This window comes from Lissotriton helveticus, chromosome 2_1 (assembly GCF_964261635.1).
Source record: "Lissotriton helveticus chromosome 2_1, aLisHel1.1, whole genome shotgun sequence".
NCBI classification, from domain to species: domain Eukaryota; kingdom Metazoa; phylum Chordata; class Amphibia; order Caudata; family Salamandridae; genus Lissotriton; species Lissotriton helveticus.
In genome coordinates this window covers 117,944,641-117,970,902 of record NC_136059.1, presented here as the reverse complement: position 1 = coordinate 117,970,902, position 26,262 = coordinate 117,944,641, and the positions used below count along the sequence as shown (strand labels likewise).

General features: G+C 48.4%; 1 protein-coding gene across 1 annotated transcript in view; it reads left to right on the top strand.

Moving 5' to 3' along the window:
* LOC144817776 (disintegrin and metalloproteinase domain-containing protein 33-like) overlaps positions 1-26,262 on the top strand; it is a 565,915-nt gene that overhangs the window by 483,281 nt on the left and 56,372 nt on the right. Inside the window, exons 13-15 of the mRNA XM_078674583.1 lie at positions 13,738-13,915; positions 17,946-18,035; positions 21,839-22,034. Of these exons, the coding sequence (XP_078530709.1) occupies positions 13,738-13,915; positions 17,946-18,035; positions 21,839-22,034 (464 nt within the window). The remainder of the gene's footprint in view (positions 1-13,737; positions 13,916-17,945; positions 18,036-21,838; positions 22,035-26,262) is intronic.

The following is a 26,262-nucleotide window of genomic DNA, read 5'->3' as shown; positions in this document are numbered from 1 at the left end:
AGCATGCCCGTAAAAGTGACTCCGTGAAATCTTGTAGATTTCACTGCATCACTTTTATGCGGCGTTCCTGCGACGGAACGCCCACCCTGCGCCAGAAAGGCCACATGAAACCTGACGCAGGTTTCATGTGGTGCAGGGCTTTACAAGGTGATGCATCTCCCTAGATGCGTCAAGTTGTAAATAAGGCGCAATGTGGCGAATGGTTTACGCCGCCACTGTGTCACAGAAGTGCCGCAACGGATGCGTAAAAGTGTTGCAAGGGGCTTGCAAATCTGCCCCAAGTTGTGCAGTACCCAGCACTTCAATTGCTCAAAAATTGCAGGTAAACCTTCAGTGTGTCAATGCGCCGCCACACATCACACTGACGCATGTGTGCTGCTTACAGCAAGGGCACATAAGGTTAGGTAAATATAGGAATTTAAGGTACAGTGCTGGGTAAGCCTCTACAGGATCCCCCCTTGCCTTCTGCCTGCATGTCTGTATCCTCTAGGGACAATGTGTACTCTGGGGCTGCTGTGGTCAGGATCTGAACTAAATATAAACCATGCAACAGACATCATGTTTGAATATGATAAGCCATCTTCAGAATTAAAAAAGTGTATTTCTTTAACATAGAGTAGTGATTTACCTTATTGCTTCACATTAAATCAAGGCATATATTAAAACTGAATATTTGTAAACAGGGAGTGAGATACTGAGCATTTGCTTAATCCCATGTTGTGCATTAGCCTTAAATTAGCTCTCTTTAATTACATCAAAGGCTTTGTCCCTAATTTTTGGAGGATGAGATTACAGGATGGGCAGGGTCAAACTGGGACAGAAAACAGGCCGGGTGCCAAAATAAAAGTGTCCTCCATGAGAGACACAGACAGCTAAAAGAGGGGCCCATGTTTGCAAATGTATCGGTTTTGGCCCTAGTGAAAAAAAATACACTTTCTCTCAAAGTTTCTTTAAAAAGCTGCCATGCTACAGCCATGCATCCCCTGCAGTCTTTGCCATCCTTTCATCCACGTCTGCCCCGCCCCCAACACTTGTCGAAACCAGGAACATGGCTTCCATTGGTTCAACAGGTGCAGTGACACGGGGGCCCAAAGGTCTGAGGGCCGGACTGAATGTGATTACTACTTTATTTCACAGTTCAAACTGCAACCAGGAGGGCCGATTCCTTCCTTGAACTAGGGCCCAGGATAGACTGCCTACGACACTATTATGATAATTTGTGTCTCTTGTCTGCCTGTGCTGTGCGCATAATGCCGATATAGGCAACTCTCCCACGCATGATGAACATAGCATGCGCTGCAATATATAATCACACAAGACAGGTTTGTTGGAAAAAACAGTTCGGAGCAGGTTTATTTCATACAAGAAGTATGCCAACATGGTGGGTTAACTTACGGCGATCCAAGGGCAGGCAGCGGTAAGTGACCTAGTCTGCCTTTCCCGCCTGATGAATCAAACTGCACAGCAGTTAACTCAATCGGTGCACCCATTCATGTGAGGATTATACCCCTTAAATACCGTGGACCACCAGTCTATGACTTTACTCACGCCTTTTTAGGGGCGGAGCGTTTCAAGGCAAGCCCCCCCCCGTTGCTCAGTGTTGGAAAACGAGGCAGTATCTGTGAGGCCTGCACAAATAACATGACACATTTGTCCTTCACTGGGAACCAAACACCCTAGGGCAGCGCCTGACTCTCAGAGGGTAGCGTTGCAGAGCAGTCTGAGGCTTACTCAAGGGAGGTGGTGTGGGCTAGTAATCGCCATTTGCAGGTGCGCAAAAATAACACTCAATAATTGATTGTCCAGTCTGTACTTTGCTTTATAAAAGTAAGAGTACATTTATTAAACACACACACCACTCAATACTATACACCAATTTACAAATATACATAAGTTGTTGGAATTACTTTGTGACATTGCATAACATCTCCACCCCTCCCGCAGGGGGGGTGGGGTCTAGTACCACCACTCCCATGTATGCACATCATCTTGCCCCCAATGCAATTAGTTGAACCTATCCTGGAGCGAGGGCCCTGCGCACTGGCACCATCCCAGTGGCGACCCCCCCCCCCCTTACCTCAACAAGCATTAAACAGGGATACACCTGCCTTGGTGACGGATGACCCTGACCAAGCATCTCCTACTGACCCTAAAATATACACCTCTACATCTTAAGGGCTAACAGTCTGGGGTCTTCACCTAAGCGCAGCAGCAAGACTACATGTTTACGCACACTTTAGAATGACAGTACTCAGCACATTTGGATATCATTAAAAATGCATTGCAATTACAGCCCCTAAAGGCATCACAGATGATCACAGGATTAAGTTGTAAATACCGTCAGACACCCTAGCAGGAGTGTCTAGCCACTTAAATCCACTTTGCTTGTGACGTCACCTTACACCAGTACATCACATTGAACATCAGTCCCTCTAAAAGAAATAACCATTAATAAATGCATTTCAGTGCAATTACGTCAATTCACCTCCAGGGGATGCCCTTCTCGAGACATCTCCAACTCAGCCCTTCAATCTTTGATGCACTTCTCCATGAACCCCCAGCTGTAGAACAAAAGTTCCAGCCTAGGAGGTGATGCAATCTTCGCTGAGAGTTGAGGGGTTATTCTTTTTAAATCCTCAAGAAACTTAGGGTGGGACTTAGCTTTGTGCTGTGGGAGAGACTGCGCTGCCCCAGCAGCTCCCCCAGCACCTTTTCACACTCAAGGGTGACCCCTCTCCTCTGGGGGCCACCAAAACGCCAAAAACGATCCATTCCTCATGCCTTGCAAGGCATCATGGGGCGCTTCAAGCTCCTGCCGCTTTCTGGGGCCTCGGTGGGGGGGCCCGGTCCCACCCGGTCCCCTGGGTAAGGGTATGTGATGCGGGGAGCCCACACCCGGCCGCTCCGTGCTTTGGTCAGGGGCCCGGTCCCACCTGGGCCCCTGGCTCCTCTTTCCTTGTTCAGGGCCCCGGTCCCACCCGGGACCCCCGCAGGCTCTCCATGTTGGAGGGCAGTCCCCGGGACCTGACCCACCCCGGGGGCCTTTCCGGGGCCAGCGGCGGAGCCTCACGTGCTTCGCCGTCAGGGGGCCACAGGTCGCTCACCTTCTGGGGGCCATATCTCAGCCCCTGGAGGTCCGATCTGCCCCATTTTTGCATCTTCTTGCTCCTGGTGGCGCCCCCCAGCCACTGGGAGCACTCTCCATACCCCTCTGGGTCTCCAAGAGGGAGCTGTCTGCACTGGCTCCCTGCGCCAGCCTTTCGCCTGGCTCTCCCCCTGCGCCTCTCTTCTCCCTGTGCAGAGGCCTCTTCTGCGCATCGGTCCTGGGCTCTTCTCCTGGCGCTTTTAGTGCCCTGGGGGGCAGTCAGGGGGTCTCTCCTTCCAACTGCCCATTGCACCAGGCTCCAGCACCTTTCGCCTCCGCAGACCACACCCCTGAGAGAGCTTCTCTTCTTGTGCAAGTACTTTTTAAAAATTGAGTAGGGGGCTGGCAGGACGTCTCTGTGTCCTATCACACAGCGACAAATCACTTCCCTGCCCCCTCCTTCCTTCTTGTCCAGCCTCTGGGTGGTTCAAAATGGAGTCGTCCAGTGTCTCTGGCCACATGGCCTCTGAAACCCAACTCCTTCCCCCTTCACTGCCTTCTCTCCTGGGTGCAAACTGGTGCCTGGCACCCAGCGACAGCAGTTGATGGATTGGCTTTAGCTCCACCTATCTTTTCTCTTTGGAGGGAAGATCTTGCTCTGGGAAGAAAGGTCATTAATCTAACCTGCCATGGCCAGACCCCAGCCATGGACTCAGAGAAATATGACATTTCTGGACGACCCAAAAGCAGTACAAATATGACTTTGGACTTTGCAGAATACTCAGTTTCACATCTGCTACACTGGACATTTGTGCATGTCTGGAATCTGTAGGCTTTGTGGAAGTCATTTTAGCCATGGGCCCCACATCCCCATAGGGAAATAATGAAGTAAAAACACAGTAAAACACACTGACTTTCCCTGGCATGTTCCTTCCCAGGGTATAAAACCTATTCCATGTCACCACCCAATTCTGCATAAGCTGGCCACGCCATTCACTCTGTAGCTGCTCTTGGACTGCGCACGCTAGGAATCTCCCCTGCGCAGCCCCTACACATGTGCACACGCACGTACACCTGTGTCTGCATGTAACCAGCCCGGTGTCCCATACTCCAGCTGCTGCGCAGCCGCCTGGTCAAGCCAGGGGGACACCAGTAAAATCTCCATGCAGTCTGCTTTATTATGAGTTCACTATGGGTGAGTCCCAGATTATGAGGCTCCCCCACAGTAAAAGCTCAACAATTAGGTGCTCAAAAAGCGAAGGACTAGCGGGGTGCTGACATTTTCATCCACTAAACTTTTGTAGCTGATCCATGGCCCTGTTGTTAGGGCTGCCGCCAGACTCAGAGAAAGTTGCTTAAGCACAATATTTCAGTTCTCATGATTTAGGCCACACCCTGCAATTGCATAGGCCACACCCCCTTAGCCGGTTTGCCTCGCCCCTTTCAGAGACCCCCACAGTTTTTTCATCCCACGTAAAGCCCTGACTCAGATGCTTGTTGTTTGCACATCTGGTTGCCCCTGGTGGGTGGGCGAGCTGCAAGGCCCTCTCCACACTCTGGCAGCGCCCCTGCTAATCACGCGGTCAGGCTTCTGGCCGCTACTTGACTTTCTTCGTCTGCCAGTCTGTCTCATGACAGGCAGCACGAGAGGCAGGAAAACATAGCTTCTCATTCCATTTGGTAGGAGTGTCATATCATTCTTCTGCCTGTAACCCTCCGCTTGAGGTTGTGTTGTGATTGCTTCCACATGACGCACCGCAGGCGCTCTGTGGGTGAGGAACGGTCTGTTCTGCAGAGGCACCGAAACAGCAGTGTGTAGTGGGGTGGATGGTAACTCACTTCCAAATAGCTCTTAATTCAACTGTGCGACAGTTTCCAAGCAGCAGGTTTTACTATTATCCCATTCAAAGGTTCTCGCTTTTTCGATCTCAGAGGATGAAAGGCTGACTCAGCCTTGTCTGCAGATGACACCAACCAGTCAGCAGTGAGTCCTTTCATTATTAGTTCATTTTGCAATATTTGTCACATTCAATTACTTACAATATATGTTACTTTCCTGAGTCCTGCACCATTGAGACATATTCATTGGGGCCAGACCTAAAACAGTAGGCCAGTCAAAGAGGTGCAAACGAGCAACAAATAATAAAAATAGGTTTGCTTGACTTGTTATGTATTGTGGGTTTAGGTGTAGCGACAAGTAAGGCTGTCGTCTTGTGACGTATTTCCTGGTAGAGCCTGGGGGGCTGAAGCTGTACTCTTCCTCTCCCTACCCTGGTACTTTCACTGACCCTTGACCTCTGCCACTCCTTCTCATCTTCCCATGTCTACACACAGTCTTCCCACAGGATCACTGCTTGGCACAGTCCAGCTTTGGTCCCCATCTCCTGTAGAAGTCATCACAGGAAATTCTGATTGGATCTTTAGAAAGAGCCACTGGAATTATGCGATTGTGCGGCCGCAGCGATTGTCACATAGTTATAGATTTGCCCCATAATCTACCATCTGCCACATAATCTGCAAATTTTATTAAAAAAAAGAGTTTGTTTCTGGCTTAAAGTGTTCAAAAGTTACTAAAAATGCAGCGACACATGTTGCCGCTCAGAGGAAGGACATTTGCAAAGCTGGACTGGTCTACTTTCTGTTGCCTATTGCTATATTTGAGTATTACGCTGGTTCTAATGAGTTGCAAACAATGCTGAGACAGTATTTCAAGTTTAAAAATAATGAAATAATAAAGCAATATTGTTACATATTGTGACGTGCTATGCTACATAATTTGCCTTTTCTTGCCACATAATTTCGCCGTCTCCTGCTGCATGATTCCAGTGGCCCTGCCTATAAACCCATATCCTGTGGTGTGCTCTGACCTCCATGGGCTGCACTGTTGGGGCTTCCAGTGGACGCCGAGAGAACCCATATACTGTATTCGTATCGACCCTGCCACCAGTGCGTTAAACCATACTTACAACATCCTAGTGTTCAGTGGGATAAAACAGTCCGGCTGGACACTACACACCGGACTATAAATGGTGCAAAGTGTGAATTTCACAAACCCTACATATTCTGGGACAAAGAAATGTGCCATGGGCCAGACAAGATTCAGGCCCTGAAAGAACCTCCTTCTCCTAAAGATGTCAGCCATGTCCCACCAATCCTGTTTCTCGCCAGCTAGTACCCAAGGAGCATACAGGACTAGGCCAACATCAGTGATGCTCTCCATGGGCTAACCAAGCAATGGCCCTTGTTGGGGAAGGTCCAGGAATGCGGACAAACATTCCGCGAGATGACGGGGAAAGTGAGCAGGACCTCCTCGAATCCTTCGACCCAGCCCTGTGCACTGAGCTCGCAGTAGATGCCAGCGACAGACGGTATTCCAGAAGTAGTGAGGACTGACCGGGGGGTTCTGCCCTCACCTCAATGTCGGCTTCCTACTTTACAGGCCCAAATAAGACACCGCACCATCTTCATTTGAGAAACACTTTTAGTTGTATCAATGTTTTACCTCTTGAAACCCACCCGCCTCTTTGGCAGTAACTGTAGTGTAACGTAAGATCAATGTTACCACCACAAGCAACAGAGTCAAGGAAAAGGTGCAGTCGTCTTCAAACCCTTTACCATCATATCAAGTTGTCACCTCCTGGATTTTGTCGGACACCCTTTCTTAGCCAATGCATTTTCCTTATGCATAAGTTGCAACAATTCTTTCAGCTGCCCGTTTGTGAAAGGCCTCTTGTGCACTATCTGAAAAACTCGCAGCCAACCGCCTACTATTGGTTGGTTGATTGTCACTCTCATTTGCTTGCTTCTGATTTGCTGGCTTGCCTTCCTAAGCCTTCCTCTTCTTGTGTGTGTCCTTCCCCTGCAGCATAGCCTCATAACCTTGCTTTTGATTGGCTGACTTGTATCCTTCCATTGCTCTGAAATAGGGAATTACTTTTTTCTTTTTCATTAAGCACTCCACGCGAGTGCATGTGCTTTCTTGTTCTCTCTTGTGCGCTGTTTCCTCCTTTAAATACTCGCATGCAGAGAGTGATTTCTCTTTGACCATCCACAGTTGCTCCTCATTTGCAGCCTCCATTGCTCCCTCACCCCGCTGACTACCTGTTGCTTAACACACACATACTCCATACCTGCCCCTCCTTTGCCTCCTCAATCCTTGTGGTCCTTTCAAAAGAAGTTTTCATGTTCGTTTTGGGTGTCCCAACAGCTGCTGTTTGCAGCCAGGCCGCTCTGCATTGCAACATTCGTTTTTCACAGTTAAATACGGTAAAATAAAATGGCAGCTGCGTCATTTCACTTGTGCACACATATGTCATCATGCCAGCAGTGCCAAGTCTTTGTGCATGTCTTTTTTTTTCAAATTTACTGATGCTTTACAAAAAAGCATTGGCAAAGCCATTAGTTCCTCAAGAATAGACCTATTGGCTTTGCCAATGCTTGTATGACAATAGCATCCCAAGTTTTTAAGGGACTTATGATTTTTGTACTGCTGTCTAGAACGATATGGGAAAGGAATCTTCTGGAGGCTGATGCTTGCCCTAACAGTACAGGATTGTGTTGTTTTAGGATGTGATAACTTCTTAGTTTTTGCAGGACATGAGTATTGCTCTCTCTGCGGGAGAGAAGGCAGGCAATTCCTAAGCAGCACTAATGCTAAGCTGTCCTCTCTCACAGCAACAGCTCGGTTCATTCCTGATTATTGGAATAGCCTCTGATAAAGTAGGCTATTTGCGTGGAAATTTATCTCATGAAGATATCCTGAATATCCAGCATCGCTCTGGCCCGTGCGATCCAACGCTGGACTTCCCTGGTATAGAAACAAATTACGAGAGAAATATTATAAACATATCGACATGGACAACTTGGATGTGTATCACTGCCCTGGAGCCCTCTCATTGCAGTAACATAAGTCATCGCTGAGATAGACCCCGTCTGTGGTGCACCGCAGGCGTAGCCGAGCTGGGAGTCAGCGGTGTAGCGCTCTAGTGCTCCGAGGGTCTCCCCTGAGCCCCGGAAGCACTATCACACATTGTAACACTTTCAGGCCAGGCGTGGCCAGAAAGAGATAAATAAACGGACTGAAGTGGCACGGCACTTCCTGTCCAGACCAGCACTCTGTGGTGTGTGTGACTTATATGTATGCCTGCAGCGCGCACATGTAGCGACCCTTGGGTCCCCAGCGGTCAGCAGTCCCCACACTGGCGACGAGGGTGGGATCTGCCTAGATCCTCCGACGGACCAGCTGACAGGGAGGCCAGAAACGCCGAGCTCCAAAGACGGCCCAAACCCCACGGGCCCAGCGCCGGAGGCCGGCACAGCAGACCCAGAGACAACGAAGAAGAAAGAAATCGCCTACCGGTAAGCAGCGTATGCAGGGAGCTGCGTGAGGGACCGGTACCGGCGACAATCTGAGGCGGAGCACGCAGCGCCGGAGAAAAGCCCCGCCGGCAGGCCGAGCAGTGCGCGCATGCGCAAAGAAGAAAGGCCGACGCATTCCCCAAGCCTAGCGCCGCGTGAGCACGCGAGGAAGGAGAGACAGCGCGCCAACACAGCAGCGCGAAACCAGACACTGGAGGCACAGGATTTCACACGCGCGCAAAGCAGAAAGGGAGAAAACAAGCACAAGGCAATTCAAACACGAAAAAAAAAGAAAGTAAAAGAAGATTAAAGGCAAGCCAAGTCAAGCCAAGCCCTACAATTAGCAAAAGACAAAACTGATAAGGCCCGACACACACAAGCATGTCCCAAAACCAAGGAGGAGCCACCAGTGGCACGCCAGCAGCAGCAGCCCCCGCAGCTCAAGTTCCAACCCCCTCAGCACATGCACAACTACAGGCATTGCCGCCTTTCAGTGAACTGATCGACCCCGGGACTGCGGCGCCACGATGGGCAGTGTGGCTAGGGCAACTCAACAATTATTTCACAGCCACCAGGGAGAAAGACAATGAAGTAAAGCGATCTCTACTGCTTCACTTTGGAGGCACGGAACTCTACAAGCTATTCAGACACCTCCCCAACACGGGAGCCGCCACTGACTTTGATGCTGCCGTCAACGCCCTCAATGCCCATTTTGACCCCCAACTGAATCCTCACTACGAGAGATTCAAGTTCCGTCAAGCCAAGCAACGGGAAGGGGAAACAATGGACGCGTTCCACGCGCGACTAAGAGACCTCATAAGCACGTGCACTGAAGACGACGAAAAGAAGGAAGTCACAGCACAACTCATCCAGGGCTGTCGCAATAAACACCTGAGAACACTGATCCTGAGACAGCCGCAAATATCCCTCGACGAAATCTTGATCCTTGCACGGTCACACGAACTATCTGATAAACGGACTGAAGTGGCACGGCACTTCCTGTCCAGACCAGCACTCTGTGGTGTGTGTGACTTATATGTATGCCTGCAGCGCGCACATGTAGCGACCCTTGGGCCCCCAGCGGTCAGCAGTCCCCACAAGCGGCAATGTTAGACCCGACAGGTGGTTCCGCTATATGTCGTCACGTGGCGGGAATGTGTTATGGGCAGGACCAGATGCGGCAGAGCAGGTGGAGGGCACTGACTCTCCCCTGAGTGCAGCCTCCAGTGTTCCTCCTCCTGGCTGCCTGCCTGGACAGAGGAGTGGAATGAGCTTTGGCTGAGGTTGGAGCACAAAGGGGCTCTGTTGAAACATAAATTAAACGCAGATTTCTTTAAGACTGTGGTACGAGGACCATATGTTGGAGGAAGAAGCTGAGAAGGGGTGCCATATTTGCAAGAACAACAACAGGACTGAAGGAGAGCTAGAGAGCTTGTTCCTGGAATGTGGAACAGAGTCTGGGATTGTCCTGCTTTTTGTGTTTTCTAAACAGTAAGCAATCCAGGAAGACACTCAGGATGATGGCTGTACCTTCTTCAGGCACCAACCGAAATCACAGTGATTGGAAGAACAACATGTGTCATCCTTCAAAACCAAGGCCATTTTTGCAAAGGCTTCAAAAGTTACAAAACAACTCATGTTTGGATTACATTTGTACATTTTTGAGAAATTCACAAAGAATACAAGATGGTCCTGAAAATGCATTTTTTATTTAGTTTTTTTTCTATCGAGCCACTACCTCAACCTTTTAAGTTCAGGATTTGCACACGGTGTAGTTTCAAACTCTGATGACCTATTTCAATTGCATTTAATGCTTTGAGTTTTTGACACATACATAGGGCCTGATTACAATCTTGGCAGGTGGGATACTCAATCACAAACGTGACGGACTACATAGTCAAGGAAATCCATTTATAGCATTCACGGTAGTTTCCTTCAACATTAATATTGCTAGCCATTAGGCAATTACTTGTTTTTACTGATACAGGGAATGTGCTGTCAGCCACCTTTACTACTCCCCTAATGTTTTGGTGAATTGACCCAGCCACAAATCTCCTGGTTGCAGATTTCAGAATGAAGAGTAGCAACTGGTATCAGGGCAGAGTGGCGGGGGGACGAACAACCAAGAAAATACAAGCAATAAAACAAAAATAAGAACTTATCTGCTGCATCAGTCCCTTTCCGCTCCTTTCTGGCTCCAGTCCACTGCAGCACAGGCTCTCAAACTCCCCTGCGGCCAATCCAGATGGTGCTCTCATGCTGGTGGCAGCATGAGAGTAGTGTCAGGATTGGATGAGCTACCTGGATTTGCACTCCCAGAGAGACTGGGAGTACTTGCTGTCTCCAACACAGCAACGCAGCTCAGGTTGGAGACATCTCAGTGAGCATATCAGTTTGGCCATCCTAGGCCGGCCGGCAAAACCGACATGCGCACTGCTAACAGTGCGCACCACTCCTCCTGCAGTCTGTCACCACTTAGGCCCCCCCTCAAGTCTCGGCCTGGAAAGAAAAATAAAATGATAATAAACCTTTTTTATTATCGTTTTGAGGCTGCTGGCAGGGGGGTGGGGCGATGCTCCTCCTTCGTAGTGGAGAAGCCACCACTGACAATGACAGAATTCTTTGATAAAGCGTGGGTGCACTTTATATTTTAAATATTAAGAGCACAACTGGACCAAACATTTGTTACTGTATGCTCTGCTTCTTTTTAGGGGCTAATTAAAAAAAAAAAAAAACAGATAGGGGACTCAAAGATTATTTGTATGAATTGGTTTATTAATATGTGAATACTAATGAAATGTATTTTTGATATGGTTATCAACAAAATACTTTTTTATGATATTTTATGTTCTTCTAACAGTTATAAAGATATGTTAATACTTCCTTATTTTCTTTAAGGAATGCAAGAAATTGCTCTGATTCACGAACTGTTGTTTTATTGTAATGATTCACGAACTGTTGTTTTATTGTAATGATTTTAATTAATCGGACAATAAAGAATATATATATATATATATAAAGAGTCAGGGAATTCATTTTCAGAGTATCACCGTCTTTACCTGTGAATTTGTCTGCAATTACTATTAATTGCTACTTGGGCATCATAGAAATAAACACCTGTAGTCAAATTGTTCTTAACTTTAAATCTATGCACTGATGAAGTTATTCATTATTTGTGCTGGTTGGCATCATGTTTTATTCCTAAATATATTTAGTTAAAGTGTACTGTTTTTCAAAATAGTTTAAATTAAACCTGAGTGATCTGAATGGGCAGCTTGCCAGTGTAAGTGTCCCAGCTTCAGTTTCATCCTGTTAATGTGTTCTCAGCACATCAGTGCTTGTATCCCACTTTTGATATGTAGGGTGCCCTTCCTTCCTTTTCCTAGTACTTTGTGCTTTCCATTTCTGAGGCCGTCCTACTCAGTTATATTGAAAGTGGGGGGCAGGGTATCTTAGGGTCCTGACTAAGTAACAGTAAGCTAGAAATAGGATGGTATATCTGGTCTTTCCTGATTGACATGTGATAGAAACTCACACACGAGTTGCCATGTAATTCTTCCCCTCCCTGAAGCATCTGTACTGTGTCTGTGTGCTGATTCCAATGAGGAGTGCAGGTGAGCACAGTCAACTAATAAGGGTTGTAGGAGTGGTGGCCAAGTTCACCCACTCAATTAACCAAACACCCACTCAAACAGCCACTCACTCATACAGACACTTACACACCCAGTGACTCACCCAGCAGGTAGCTTTCAACAGGGACGTTTGAAGGCTGGGACGCCAACACATTTTTGGTTGACTGCCTGGGATGGTGTATCTTGATAAGATTCAGCTCCTTTTGAGGTAAACTTGTGTGTTTTGTTCTTAATTACCTTGTTGGTTCTTCTTCAGGTCACAAGGGATTCACTATTCCACACTAACTACATAAGGTGCACCTTTTCATACTAGTTTCCATATTCCCTAGATAAATAAATTATTTCCCTCCAGGATACAGTAACAATGATGGCCCCAAAATTATGGCATAGATGCTCTGCAAGAGGACCATTATGGCGGGGAAAAAACATATTGGCACTAATGATGATGATAGGCATGGTAGGGCTCAATCGGCCCCAATCTTAACCTCTTCGAGGCTCATAACGAGCTCAGCTTGTCATGAGGCTCAGTGGAGCTGTGCTCATGACGAGCTGAGCTCCTCATAACGGCCGTGGAACGCCCACGCAGGGCTAATTCCCCTCCTGTGCGGGGTGTTCCATTAAGTGGGCGGAGTCATGACGAGCTCAGCTTGTCATGAGTACCCCGGCACAGCGTGCGGTCCCCCTCCCCTCTGTGCCGCGGGGGAATTAGCCCCGCAGCGAAGGGGTTACGACTTAGTGGGCCATTTTGAGTCTAGGACGTGGTCATCCGGCTCTGTAGGTCAGACGATAATGTCCTTCGCTCCCCTAGCAGAGGACCGCCGACCAGATTTAGAGATTCTTGCTTACCGCATCCCGTAGTGTGAGTGAAGTTGCTGCTGTGGCAGCTCTTCTGAGGGTACTGATCCTTTACTCAGCAAGCACTATGGTTGATGTTCTGTACAATTTGTTTTTTAAACTTAGGGCACTGATAAACAAAGGTAAACTTAGACCTGGAGTCTAACTTTAGACCTGAAGTCTAACTTTAGACCTGAGGTCTAAGTTTAGACTTCAGCTGTAAAGTTAGATTTCTGGTGTAAAGTTAGACTTTATGTCTAAACTTAGACTCCAGGACTAACGTTAGACTTCAGGTCTAAAGATAGACTTCAGGTCTAAGTTTGTACTTCAGCTGTAAACTTAGACTTCTGGCGTAAAGTTAGACTTTAGGACTAAACTTAGAATTCAGGTCTAAGTTTACCTTTGTGAATCGGCTCCAAATGCCCAAAGTGAAAAACAAAAAGCTGAGAGTTTTCTCTTAGAGCTTAGTGGTCCTTTATGTTGGTTCTTTTTGGTATTGTAATGCTCTTCCTGACAATAGCTAACAAATGAGAAAAATGTTTGTTGCAAGGACAGTCCTAGTGGGGTGGACTAATGTACATTGACCAATGGCCCTATGACGGAATGACTGTTGGTCAAAGTTTGTGGTGGCCCAGCCGAGGTTCCATTGGAGGACACCTAAAACTTTGTCCACCCCTTAATGTGGTGGACGACTGTGAGTTTGACAGGCGGGGCATCCGTCACTTTCTGTTGTGAATAACCCCATTTGTTTCCTGGTTGTGTGTAGGGGAGTGTGTTGGTTAATTTTGCTATTTCATGGATCCTATCTTATCGCTTTTTATTTCACAGCCACCCCTTCCCACGCGTGTTCAGTTCATGCAGTAAGAAGCAGCTGTTGAATTACTTCCAGAAAGGAGGTGGGATGTGCCTTTTCAACATGCCCGACACCAAAGACCTGGTGGCTGGAAAGAAGTGCGGCAACGGCTTCCTGGAGAGTGGAGAAGAGTGTGACTGTGGGGAGCCAGAGGTATCGGCCATCTGTTGCATAGGACCTTGTCTAGTCTTCTAAAGTTGAACCCTATCATGAAACACTTAGATATACCAGCATTAAATACTGTGTTTTAAATGGCATAGGGGGTGAGTTAGAGGTTGGCAGAGCAGGCGCACTGCTAAAAATTAATGGTTCTCTAATCAGTTGTTCATTTGTAAAAATAAATAAGTGCCGGGCCCTCATTAGGAGGCTTCTGCAGCTTGTAACTCTGATTGCCTCTGCCAGCACTGCCAATGACATTATAACACAACAAACAACCTTCACACTCTTATAAGTTGGACAATTCAGACTATTTCAGGCCCCCAAAGATATAAGAATGGCTTGAATGGCAGTTACTAGTCATTTTTAATGTATACTAAATTAATGAACAACTGTTGTTGTGCTCATCTCAGAATTAGGCAGACAGTGCCACCATGTGGCAGACTGTCATAACTGCTGGTGTTCACAATTAAGTACTGGTGCTGAGCACCAGCTCAAATTAGGTATGCGGCTCTTGTCCCCCCCAAAAAATTGTACCTCTCCAGTTCATTTAGAGGTGGGGGAGCAACACAGTATCAGCTTGCTCTTTGTCAGAAACTTCTGACTTGACAACCTCAAGCCACTAGGCAGCTGGTGATAGAGATGGTTTCCATGCTGTGTTCAGAGAAATACGACCCTCGATAAATGTATCTGTATGGTAGGGGTAATGGGTGGTGCAAGCTGCATGATGGCCCGGATACTTATTATTTTAGAAATTAAGCACTGCAGACAACCACAAACCATTGCAGGCACCAACTGGTCCTTAGACCATGAGACAGCAATAAAAAGACTAACAGCATACCAGAAGCTAGTTGAAGACTTTCCCCAAAACAATGTGAACAGTAGCTATATAATCAGCTCCACCTTTTGTTGGATTTAAGACTGTGGGCCATATTATCAAGAAAAGGGCTTGATAATATGCCCTTAAGAATTCCCATAGAAGCCCATGTTCTGGTGTGAACATGGGCTTCTATGGGAATTCTCAAGGGCATATTATCAAGCCCATTATCGCCGCTTTAGCTACAGTTTCCTGCCGATAAAAGCGGCGATATTGTATCGCCTTTTGTTGATAATATGCCCCTGTGTTTTTTGATGGTTCTCGTGGAACCCTACAGGGATCATGAAGTCTTTGCAATGAGGCTGGCACTCTTGAAGAAGTTCTGGAGAAGCCCTCACTTTCTAGCAATGTTTAAGACTCAGAGAGAAAAGACCTCCATTAGCTGTGTGGGACGTCCAGTTGAGGGGGTGAGGGAGGCAGAACATAATCATTCACCAGTGCTGTCCCTCAAAATGCTTTCCCTACTGTTCTAAGGTTTGAAGAGATCTACATTTAGAAAGTGAACAGTTTCCAAAGGAGAGGGCAGGGTTCATTGCTGTACAAGGCAGCTCATATGCCCAGTGCCGACCCCAAATCAGAGTATGAAAGGAGAGGAAGGGGCTTTAAATTTGGGAATAGAAGTTCTCTGTTTGAGCCTGAGCTTTGGTGGGCAGCGGTAGCGGTGAGGATGGGTTTGAGGAAAATGTAGGGAACAGCTACACGAAGGAGACTCTTTGTCACTGTGGAGTAATACACCATTGAGAAGAAGATCATTGCCATGGCCTTTTTATATTAATTTAGATTGACGGAGCCTGTGTTGTTATGTCAACTTTTTTCACCAGATGACTGTGCTGCCCAATGTCCTGTGTTCTTTACTCCCTTTCATCGGCTACTCACTCTACCTTTAGGACACTCATCCTCCTTGCAGATCCTCTACATGAAAGGACATGAAAGCACTTCTCTGCTGCCCAAGTTGGCCACCTCCAACGCTGTCCTTTGGAATAGTGCAGTGTCCATGGGATCAACACATTGATTCCTGTAGACGGACAGACATGAGACTAGCATGTATCTTCTGGACTGTTGTGTAGCAACTAGTCATATTAACAATAAGTTCTAAGAGAGGAACAAACAATGTGGAACGGTGCCCCCAACCAATCAAGAGTCCGTAATCCTGATGATGTTGAAGTTTTATTATATTGAACTCCTTTATTTCATTTCATCAACACAGCCAGACAACAGCCAACGCATTTTGTTCAAAAGACTTGAACTTCTTCAGGGCTCCTTGTAATAAAATCTGAGTATTTTCATACCGTACTCATATCGAACGATCGAATTGCAAATGAGTCATGGTCAAATGGGATATTCTTCCCAAATTCCAAAAAAAGGGATTCTATGTCAGTATAGACACCTGAATCCTTGTCAATCCCCATAATTATAGCTTTTAGCTCCACAAAAGGTAAAGCTCAAACTAGTTCCAAGAGATTCCACTAGTCTTCTCTTCATAATGAGATCCACTTATTTCCTGATCCCTGTGTCAGGTGGATCAGTGCACAACTCGTTTGGGCTTCCATGGTTTGCGAGTGGTTCATCTCAATTCCTCAACACAGCTGACAGCCGCGCTTCACGCAGCTCTGAAGGGTTCCTCGGTGCCCTTGGGTCTGCACATTCTGGCCTGACATTATGCACCTTTACCTTTTGCTTGTTTCATCAGTAAATTAGATATTAGCCGTCCCCTCATTAGAACATTTTTGCTTTAAATACTCACTCAATGCTCAATATGTCAACAATACGTACGGCATGTCATAAGACAAAGAAAGGCCCTGAATTCATGGTGGTCCTGTGACCACCTTGTCAGCTGTGTAACCAGAAGATCCTGGTTCTTGTCCCACCTTTCCTACTTCTTGGAAGTATTTGATCTTTGGCAAACCACGTTATCGCTTAGTGGCCCTGCTTCTTTATTTCTTGGTAAATCTGCTCTGGAATGGTATCTGCCATACTATGACTAGGGATGAAGCAGGGGCGGCTCTAGGCTCATGGCGGCCCTGGGCAGGGAGCGTAGGTAGGGGGCCCCGGAAGAGGGGGTCCGGGTGGGGTGGAGCGAGGAGGCCAGTGAAGTGGGGGGGTCAGGGTGTTTGGAAGTGGAACAGAGCCGGAGGCCACCAAATCCCTGCCAGGGGCCACCAGGCAAATATGTATCCATCCTCGGAGGATTATTATATTAAGGATATGTTAAATGTTAAATGTTGTATACTTGTAAGGCGCACAGCTGTCCCAGCAAAGGGGCGTCCCGGCGCTGTATACCGCTGGGGAACCCATCCTGGCTTTCCCTGTGAGATGGTCCCTCCTGGGCATCTCCAAGGTGGAGACAAGCATCCCCGGCGCTGATGGGGCCGTTAGTAGAGATTAAGCAAGCTATTGCCCAGAGTTGCTGAGTGGGACCCATGGTTGGAGTAGGCACCGAGGCGAGAATTATCGAGTCCGCTGACCATGGCCCAAGACCCTGCCGCGTTGGGAATCGAACCCTGGTCCCGGGCCGACCTCTGCTTCCGGGTCTGCCGCCTCTAACCAGTGAGCCACACCACTCCACTCCATATATATTGGCGTGGTGGCCCCTAGGGTTTGGTGGCCCTGTGCAGGTGCACAGCTTGCACATGCCTAAGGCCGCCCCTGGATGAAGCCCTTTCCTTAGCAGATTGTCAACAGGAGAAGAATCCTCCATCTGAGTTATCATAAAGTGGACTTTCTGTTCTCCCTCACCTGTAAATTCGGTCATTGTCTTTAAGCTCTACATACCATTTGTCATTTCCCCTCTAGGGGGGAAGGGGGCAACTGCAAACCCCTGCTGCAATCTGTCTTTCACCGCCACCAAATCATTACTCGTTGATTTCATGAAGCCATTGGGTGACACATCACCAGTAACAATATACGACTCTATAAACACTGGGTGCCCAGTGAATGTCCATGCACATGGAACAGTGCGCTGTATAAGGCACAGTGTATGCTTCTCCGTAGGCTCTGAACCTAAGAACTCAACGTACGCTGTTACCATTACGCCTCTTGTTCCTTGAGCATCCAGCCCCGCCAAGGTGAATGCACAGAGAGGTTTACGCCTCTTTCAATGCTATTACTGTATGATAGTAACAAAGCCTTTTAATTCTGCTTTTTCCTAAGGAATGTACCAACCCCTGCTGCAATGCCAACAACTGTACCCTGAAGATTGGAGCTCAGTGTGCCCATGGGGACTGCTGCCAGAGCTGCAAGGTAATGTAACTCCTGCCTCCAGCGTAAGTCTGACATACAACAGTTTATGTACAGTTTAGAGACTCAAGAACTTTATTCTATGGGCATACTTCTGAATATCAGTGGTCCAACCCTCAGTGAGCAGCCTTACACTGAATCCTCCACAGGGTGGCGCCCATGTCTGGTGTGGTCTGTGAGCCAGTTTGGTGCCCTTGAGGGTTATTGTGGTCACCTTGTTAGTCATCTTCCCGTTAGAGCCATTAATGTAGCCCTGGTTGAGTCTTTTTGGAATTGTGGACCATGAATATCGACCCAAAATATAGATGGGACACAATATCAAGGACCGGAAAAAATATTTAAAAAATCATTACCAACAAGTAGGTCTAGATTTGTTTATGCCTAACTCCACATACATGTACCTACACAGTACATATATCTACAAGGTATGTAGTTAGGAATAGTAAATCTGTACTCCTACATATGCTCTTACCTTTCAATGCGATATTCTGGGGGTCAATATTCAGTAGTACAATTCTTTTGGGACAGTGACCGGTATTGTAGATGCAGAGAGCGATGAGCGCCACACGACTGAGAAGGTATATATCAAAGATCAGAGAGACAGGATGAGAACCAGCCAACTGAGAGTAGATCCTGTGATGCAGAGAGTGGATAAAGAAGCTAGAAGTGGGGATGAGCTATAGTGTCAAAAGCTGTAGAGTGATCAAGGCGCTTGAGAAAAAATGACAGGCAATTCTGGTGGGCAGAGCTCATGAAGGTGTAGGTGTAGGTGAAGGCAGAGTCTATGAAGTGCAGCACCCTGAATCCAGATTGAAATAGATCTAGTGGATAAGGAGAAGTGACACAGGAAAGATTATTAAAAAGTAATTACTCAAGAATTTTAGAGACAAATGTAAGGAGAGAGTAAGGGTATTAGTTAACTGGGTATGCGTAGTGAGGAAAGAGGTAAGACACATAAAACTAAGTATTCAAAAGTTTTAGAAACTAATGGAAGCAGAGAGACCGGATGTTAGCTGGGGATGAATGGTCAGCTTGCTTGCTTTAGATGGTGCAGGCCCACTGCTGACGTGAAGCAACAAGGACAGGAGATTATATTGAAAGGCTGGTCAAAGACCGATATCTGGGAGGCTACTACATGTGAGGATAGTGCTAGAGCTGGAATGATTTGGGAGCTGAAGAAGTCAGTGCGCATCAGAGATTTACAAACTTTAGAATGACAATTATAGTATCTATCCTCCCGGGTGATGGTGCTTTCTCAGCGTTTACGACATACGCACATACATAAATACATATTTGTGTGAGAGAATATAGTCTTGGACGAGAGGGTCGAAAATGTGTAAAAAGTGTTGGATGATGGACACAGATTTGATTGAATCGTGGCTGGGCCTTTTCCGATCTTTGATATCTTTAAAGAGAAGTATAAGGCAAAGTTATTAGCTAAGGAGTTTGTCGTAGGTGTAAAGGGAGACTAGAGTGTTACCAGAGTGAGTACATTTTGAGGAGTGGTAGTGTGGGCAAATGATTAAATGCTGGAGGTAGAAGAAGATTTTGCTGCTATGAGGTGGATGATTCAGGACATGTTTGAAGGGCTCAATATGTTCCATGGTTTACAGCGATTGGAGTTGGGGGTAATCCAGGGCTCTGGGAATGGAGCTTCATGGGTAAACCTCTGGAGGTGAAAGTCAAATGTTATTCTCAATCGGGAAACATCCTTTACCACGCAACTTTTACCACGCAGTGCTTTTACAACGCAGGTTTTACAACGAAAACCATTACAACGCATTGCACTGGGGGGCGCTCTAGGATAGGGAATAGTTTTAATTTACTATCCAACACCTTCCCTTCTATCCACGGGGACTGGAGTTGGAATAGTAAATTAAAATATTCACTATCCAGCACCCCCCAAAGCAATGCGTTGTAAAGGCTTGCGTTGTAAAACTTGCGTTGTAACAGCATGCGTGGTAAAAGCATGCGTTGTAACAACGTACATCCTTCTCAATCTGTCACTAGGTATGTTAAAGGTACCAGTAGTATTCTTTTAGGATTAAGTTCAAGGTCTCCTGGAATGATGAGTGACGTAGAGTGGTATAATAATTCCAATATTTCCTGGAGTTCAACTGAGAAAATGCTAACGTGAGAGGTATATTTCAACATTATGAACCTTTACTGGTGCAACAGTAGTTTCATGGTACTCAAAGAAGGAAGGAGGGGATACTTTGTTATTGTTGTGAGAAGTGTTGAAGAATCTGGTGTGATGTGTTGTTATTTATGCCTACTACCCCTCCTGGGGTATAGGCCGTCCACCAGGACTCTCCAGCCATCTCTGTCCTGGATTTTTCTTTCAATCTGACTCCACGTGTAACCCATCTCCTTGTAGTCAGCCTCAAGGCCTCGGCACCAGGTGTTTCTTGGCCTTTCTCTTTCCCTTTTCCCTTGAGGGTTCCAGGTTAGGGCTTGCCTGGTAGTGTTTGATGTAGGTGTACTCATATGTCTGTTTTATAAGTAATCAGGGAGGATTCATGAGGTTACTAGTGAACAGTTTTTGTAAACTATGAAATGGAATAAAAAAGAGGTAAAGGAGTTTGTGTGCATCTGATGATGGGTGTGCAGTAGTGTGTAGAGTGAGGTCATTGTCCACGAAAGCCCGCAGTCTTATGGGGTAACAGGCATAATATGAGGTTGGAGCTAGTAATTGCAACCAACTATAGAAAATAATTCACAGGTGGTTGCAAAATCACAGGTAGGAACCAGCTTACCGGTATGTACTAGTTTACAGGTGGTGCAAGGTCATTGGTAGGTGCAAAATCATAGGTAGGACAAAAGAACGGGGGCCGGATTTACCAGTATATCATGCAGCGCAGTGCAGCAGCTGCAAATACTGTGCTGCGCTGTGTGAGAAGAAGAGAGCAAAAGAGCGCCATATTTACAGAACTATGGCCCACTCCTCGCCTTTTGCACAATGGGCTGTCATGCGCCAATGCAGGCACTATTGCGCCATCACAAGAGGTGTTTTCCACTTTCTATCTGGTTCTGCAGAATGCGGCACACATAGAAGGAGGAAAAAACAAGGAGAAATAAGCATATTTCTCCTTGTTGCGCCTCCATAACGCCCGCCCCCCGGGGTGGCATTAGAATCTGATGCATTCCGAAGTTTACGATTCCTTATAAATCTGGGATTTCTTCAGATTCCATGGGTGTTGCTTGGCAAAATCCATAGCAACACCCATGGAACTCCCTTTTCATGCAGTGTTCTGTGTGAATGGGCACTTATTTATAAGGTCATGAAAAGTCATGACCGTGTAAATATGCTTCGCCACTTGAGCGTCAAAAAAGTGCCGCTCCGGGGGTGCAGATGTTCACTCGAGCGGCAACTTTCTCAACGCGAATGGTCGTGACCTGCGGCGAGCGCCTGCGTTGAGAAATCTATCTAGGAGGCATTCTAGCACCCGAAAATCACGTTAGGGGATGCAAATTCTCACTCCCACTCGCTAACTCAATGTTGGGAAGCCATGCGCAAGAAAAAACTCCACCACGCTGTGGTTGGTTGAGTTTTGCTGGAACGCCATCTTCCAAGCGGAATGTGAAGTGGGCAAAACTCTCCAAACTCCATTGGGAGAAAAGAATATTTGCCCACCCCTAATTAGTTCTCCTTATTTCGCATTAGCCTTTCATGTTATCCCTTTTCTCTTTCTCTTCATTGTTTTCTCCTGTCTCTTGATCTATCTTCTGTTTCACACTTATCCCGATATATAACAGTCACTTTCCATGGTATTAACCCTTTCCCTCCACTTCCTTCCATATCACAGCTCAAGACAGCAGGAGTACTGTGTCGGGACCCTTCAGGGTCATGTGATCTTGCGGAGTATTGCACCGGTGCGTCACCCTACTGCCCCGCGAACGTGTACCTGTTGGACGGCTCCTTCTGTAGGAATGAGGATGCCTATTGCTTCAACGGGATGTGCCTGACACACCAGCAGCAGTGCGAGCAGCTCTGGGGACCAGGTATGTCAGTGGGAGACAATAATGGCAGTAAGGTAACCTTAAAGTGATGGAGAAATGATGCAGAAGAAGTAGCCACATATCCAACTCCCATCTGCTTTAACTCTGTAACTCAGTAATAAGTATTTCTGTAACCTTAATCGCTTGTATATATATATTTTTTTTACAGTGTTTTATCTAGCGCGAACTTGACCCGAATCCGAATCGGGTATCAGAGCGCTTTACATAGCACCAGTTACGTTACATGAGGACACACATTAATTTTTGTTAGGCACGGGAGATTAAGTGATTTGCCCAGAATCAAAGGATGTTTTAGCATCATTACCGAGACTCGAACCCAGTTCCCCAGGTCCGAGGTCGAGCGCCCTAGCCATTAGGCCAACGCCTCTTCCTTATGTAATCTGTAATGAGAATGTAATTTGTAAATACGTAACTCTCCCCATGAGTAACCATAGTAGCTATACGTATTTTTACCTACTACTCTGTTACTCTGAATTTCCCATGTAACATTCTTCGCTCTATTGTAAAGCACTCTGACACCTCTGGGTAATTACTGTGCTATATAAAAACTCATAAATAAAGTGCTTTGGGTGCCTCAAGTAAAACAGGAACAAGTTGGTTTAAGTAAACGTAGTGGCTGGGAGTCCCTGGAGAGAGTGCTTCTGCTCAGAATCTCTTGATGTACAAGGGTGTGGCAGTCAATTTATACAGTTCATGAGGGACAATAAAACAATTTTCTACATTCCAAAAAAGCATCTCAGTTGTAAATCAACAAACATGGACATTTATAAAGACATAGTTGGCTCTCGACCTCGGGGAGAGCTACTGAGGGCAAGTGTTTATGTATTCAGATGTCAGACATACTGAGAGCGTGATCACTATGTGTGATGTGCCTGTTGTGTTCTGATTGGTCGAATGTGCCGATCTACATGTGGTATATATCATTGTGGTATTTCTGGGGAACGCAAGCCCAAATATTCCAGAATTGTTTGTGGTGTAACTATCTGTCTTTGGAATCAATCAGGGTTTTCCCTGGAAACGTGTTTGTCTTTGGTTTATGGGGGACCCCACCTGTGACCTGTTAATCTGAAAGAAACAGGTTAGTATTAGATTTCTTACCTTAGAATATCCCCAGGCGTCAGACTGGATCCGGAAATTTTTGCGTAGCCGTACCCCTGCGTGTCGGAAGGCGTCGTCCGCGGCCATCGTCGGCGCCGTGATGACGTCGTCGGAGTAATTAGACGCCGCCCTCGCGCGCTGACGTCAGTTCTTCTTTTTTCTGCACCAGCAAGCGCCGATCCGGAAAAAGTGGTACCCTTAGTCACTTTTTTACTAACTTTTTCGATCCTTTTTGATCCATTTTTCGAGTCACACGACTCCGTAGGTGCCGGTAGGGATGCCCGGGTTCAAGCCCAGACTGCGACCAACTGATGTCGGTTACCGACCCCCATCGCCGGTGCCTACATTGCCTGGGGCTCGACCACGATGACAAGTCGCGCCCCGACTTCTGGGCCTTGACGTCGAAGGCTAGGGGGGAGCGGTCCCATAAGCGAGTCGAGCTCCGGCAGTCGGCCCCGCGCCGTTCGAGGTCCCGGTCCAGGAGGAGGTCGCGGGGCCGGAGTCATCGCAGCTCGTCGAGTCGTCACCACTCGTCAGGCTCCCAAGTCCTCAGGTAAGAGGCACAAGAAGTCAAAGCAGTGACACCGCTCTTCTGACTCCCCCCGACGCTCGCACGATGCGGCCGGGGGTTCGGGCAACACCGCCTACGCGGCTCCGCCGGAGTCTCATCCAAGCGTACACACGCCGGTCCCTGGGCTTAATGCGACGCCGGAGGAGATTTGTGACTTTCTCGTGGCCATGAGGACTCACTTCCCTCCGTCGCGGGTTGTCGGCATGCCTTCGGGCCCCGCGACCCCGACTAGGGGCCTTGGCGGGCCGGCGCTGTCGGGTGCTTCGGTCCCGACGCCGCCTGGCCCCGTCGGATCCGCGGGATCCGGGTCGCCGCTGGTCGACCTCACGACCCCTCACGACCCCTCCGCTAGCGCCGACCTCCAGGGTGTCGCCCCCAGCGCCGTCTCTGGACGATGTCATCCCCGATCCCTCCCTAGGTCTGGATCCGGCACCGGCGCGGCGACGCCGAAGACTTGTTCTTCTATTATCCGGCTCCATCTTTTGACCGTGCCTACCAGGACATGGAGGACGAGGAGGGTTGTGAGGGGTCTGAGGACCCTCTGGCACGTGAGTGTCAGTCTTATCAGGACTGGACAGAGGAGCTCGGGGAGGCCAGAGGTCTGGACACCTCCCCTGACACTGGTTTTGTCTCCCCTCCTACCGTGGCTAAGGAGGAAGGGGCAGCTTATAGTGTGGTGTTGACGAGGGCAGCTAAAGCCCTGGGGCTTACGCTCCCCGTCGCTACTGTGAGGCTTAATATCCTCACTGAGGTCCTTAGACCGCAGGCTGGCCCTCCGGAGCCTTTGCTGCCGTTTAATGAGGCTCTCATGGACGTTCTGTTGGGCACTTGGTCCAGGCCAGCTACAGGTCCGCCTGTGGATAGGCACGTTGCCAGGCGCCACGGCCCAGCTCCGGGTGACCCTAGCTTCCTGTCCTCCCACCCCACCCCTGAGAGCCTGGTTATCCAGTCCTCTACCTCCCAATCTGCATTCCCGACTGCTCCCCCATATCGGGAATCCAAGAGGTACGAACAGTTTGGGAAGAAACTGTTCTCGTCCCTTAGTTGCAGACTGCGGTCAGTGAACACCGAGTGCCTCTTGGGCCGTTATACCCACTCTCTGTGGGATACAGTTGCGGCCGTGCTGCCTGAGTGTCCGGAAGGGGCCCGGGAAAAACTCGCTCAAGCCCTCGCGGAGGGTAGTGATGCGGCACGGTATTCCATCCGATGTGGGCTGGATACTACAGACTCACTGTGCCGAGCGATGTCCACGGCGGTGGCGGTTCGCCGCCACGCCTGGTTGAGGTCCGCCAACTTTTCGGCAGATGTCCAGAACACCATCATGGACATGCCGTTTGATGGCAGCCACCTTTTTGGTGGCAAAGCAGATCATGCGCTGGAACACTTTAAGGACTCCAGGGCTACAGCCAAGTCCTTGGGCCTGTCGGCTCCGCGTCAGCAGCAGACTGCTTTTCGCTCCTTTCGTGGCCACGGAAGGGGCGCCCCCACACGTCCTGCCAGCCACGGGCCTCAGACTAGCATTCAGCGCAGCGGCGGACGTGGTAACCGCCGTAGCGGTGCCCGGGGACAACGGCGAGGCCAGTTCACATCCACACCCGCAGATTCCGCCTCAAAGCCCTCCTAGTCCGAGCTTTCAGGCCCATTTGACGCCAGTGGGGGGCAGGGTTCGCCATCACCTCCTCCACTGGCGCACCATCACTTCGGACAGGTGGGTGCTGCAATCATCCGAAGGGGCTACTCCCTCCCCTTCGAGGCGTCTCCTCCAGCCATGCCACCGCGTGTCGGGGGATCACTTGCAACTTCTGCAGGAGGAAGTTACGGCCCTCTTAGCCAAGGGGGCCATCAAGAGCATTCCTGGGCCAGAAGTAGGGGGTGGTTGCTATTCCCACTACTTTCTGGTTCCCAATGGGGCTTACGCCCTATCTTGGACCTCAGGAATGTCAACAGCTTCCTCCGGAAGCTGACTTTGGCTCAGGTCTTAGCTGCCCTGGACCCAGGAGACTGGATGATGGCATTGGACTTGCAGGATGCATACTTCCACATCCCCATCCTGCCGGCCCACAGATGCTACCTGCGGTTCACGGTGGGCCACAAGCACTTTCAGTTTACCGTGCTCCTATTCGGCCTTACCAGCGCCCCACAGGTGTTCACGAAGGTGATGGCGGTAATCGCAGCTCATCTGCGCAGGTTAGGGGTTTCAGTCTTCCCCTACCTCGACGACTGGTTGTTGAAGGCGGGCTCGCCCCAGACAGTCGTCAGCCACCTCCAGACTATGGCCGACCTCCTGCACCAGCTGGGGTTCTCCATCAATGTGCCGAAGTCACACCTGGGCCCCTCTCATAAGCTCCTCTTCATCGGAGCGGTTCTAGACTCGGCACAGTTTCAGGTTTATCCTGCCAAACAGCGGGTTGGGGATATTCAGGCTCTGATTCCGATCTTTCAGCCGTTATCCCGAGTCTCGGTCAGGTTGACACTGCGGCTTCTAGAGCTGATGGCCTCCTGCATCCTTCTGGTGCATCACACCAGGTGGCGGATGAGGGC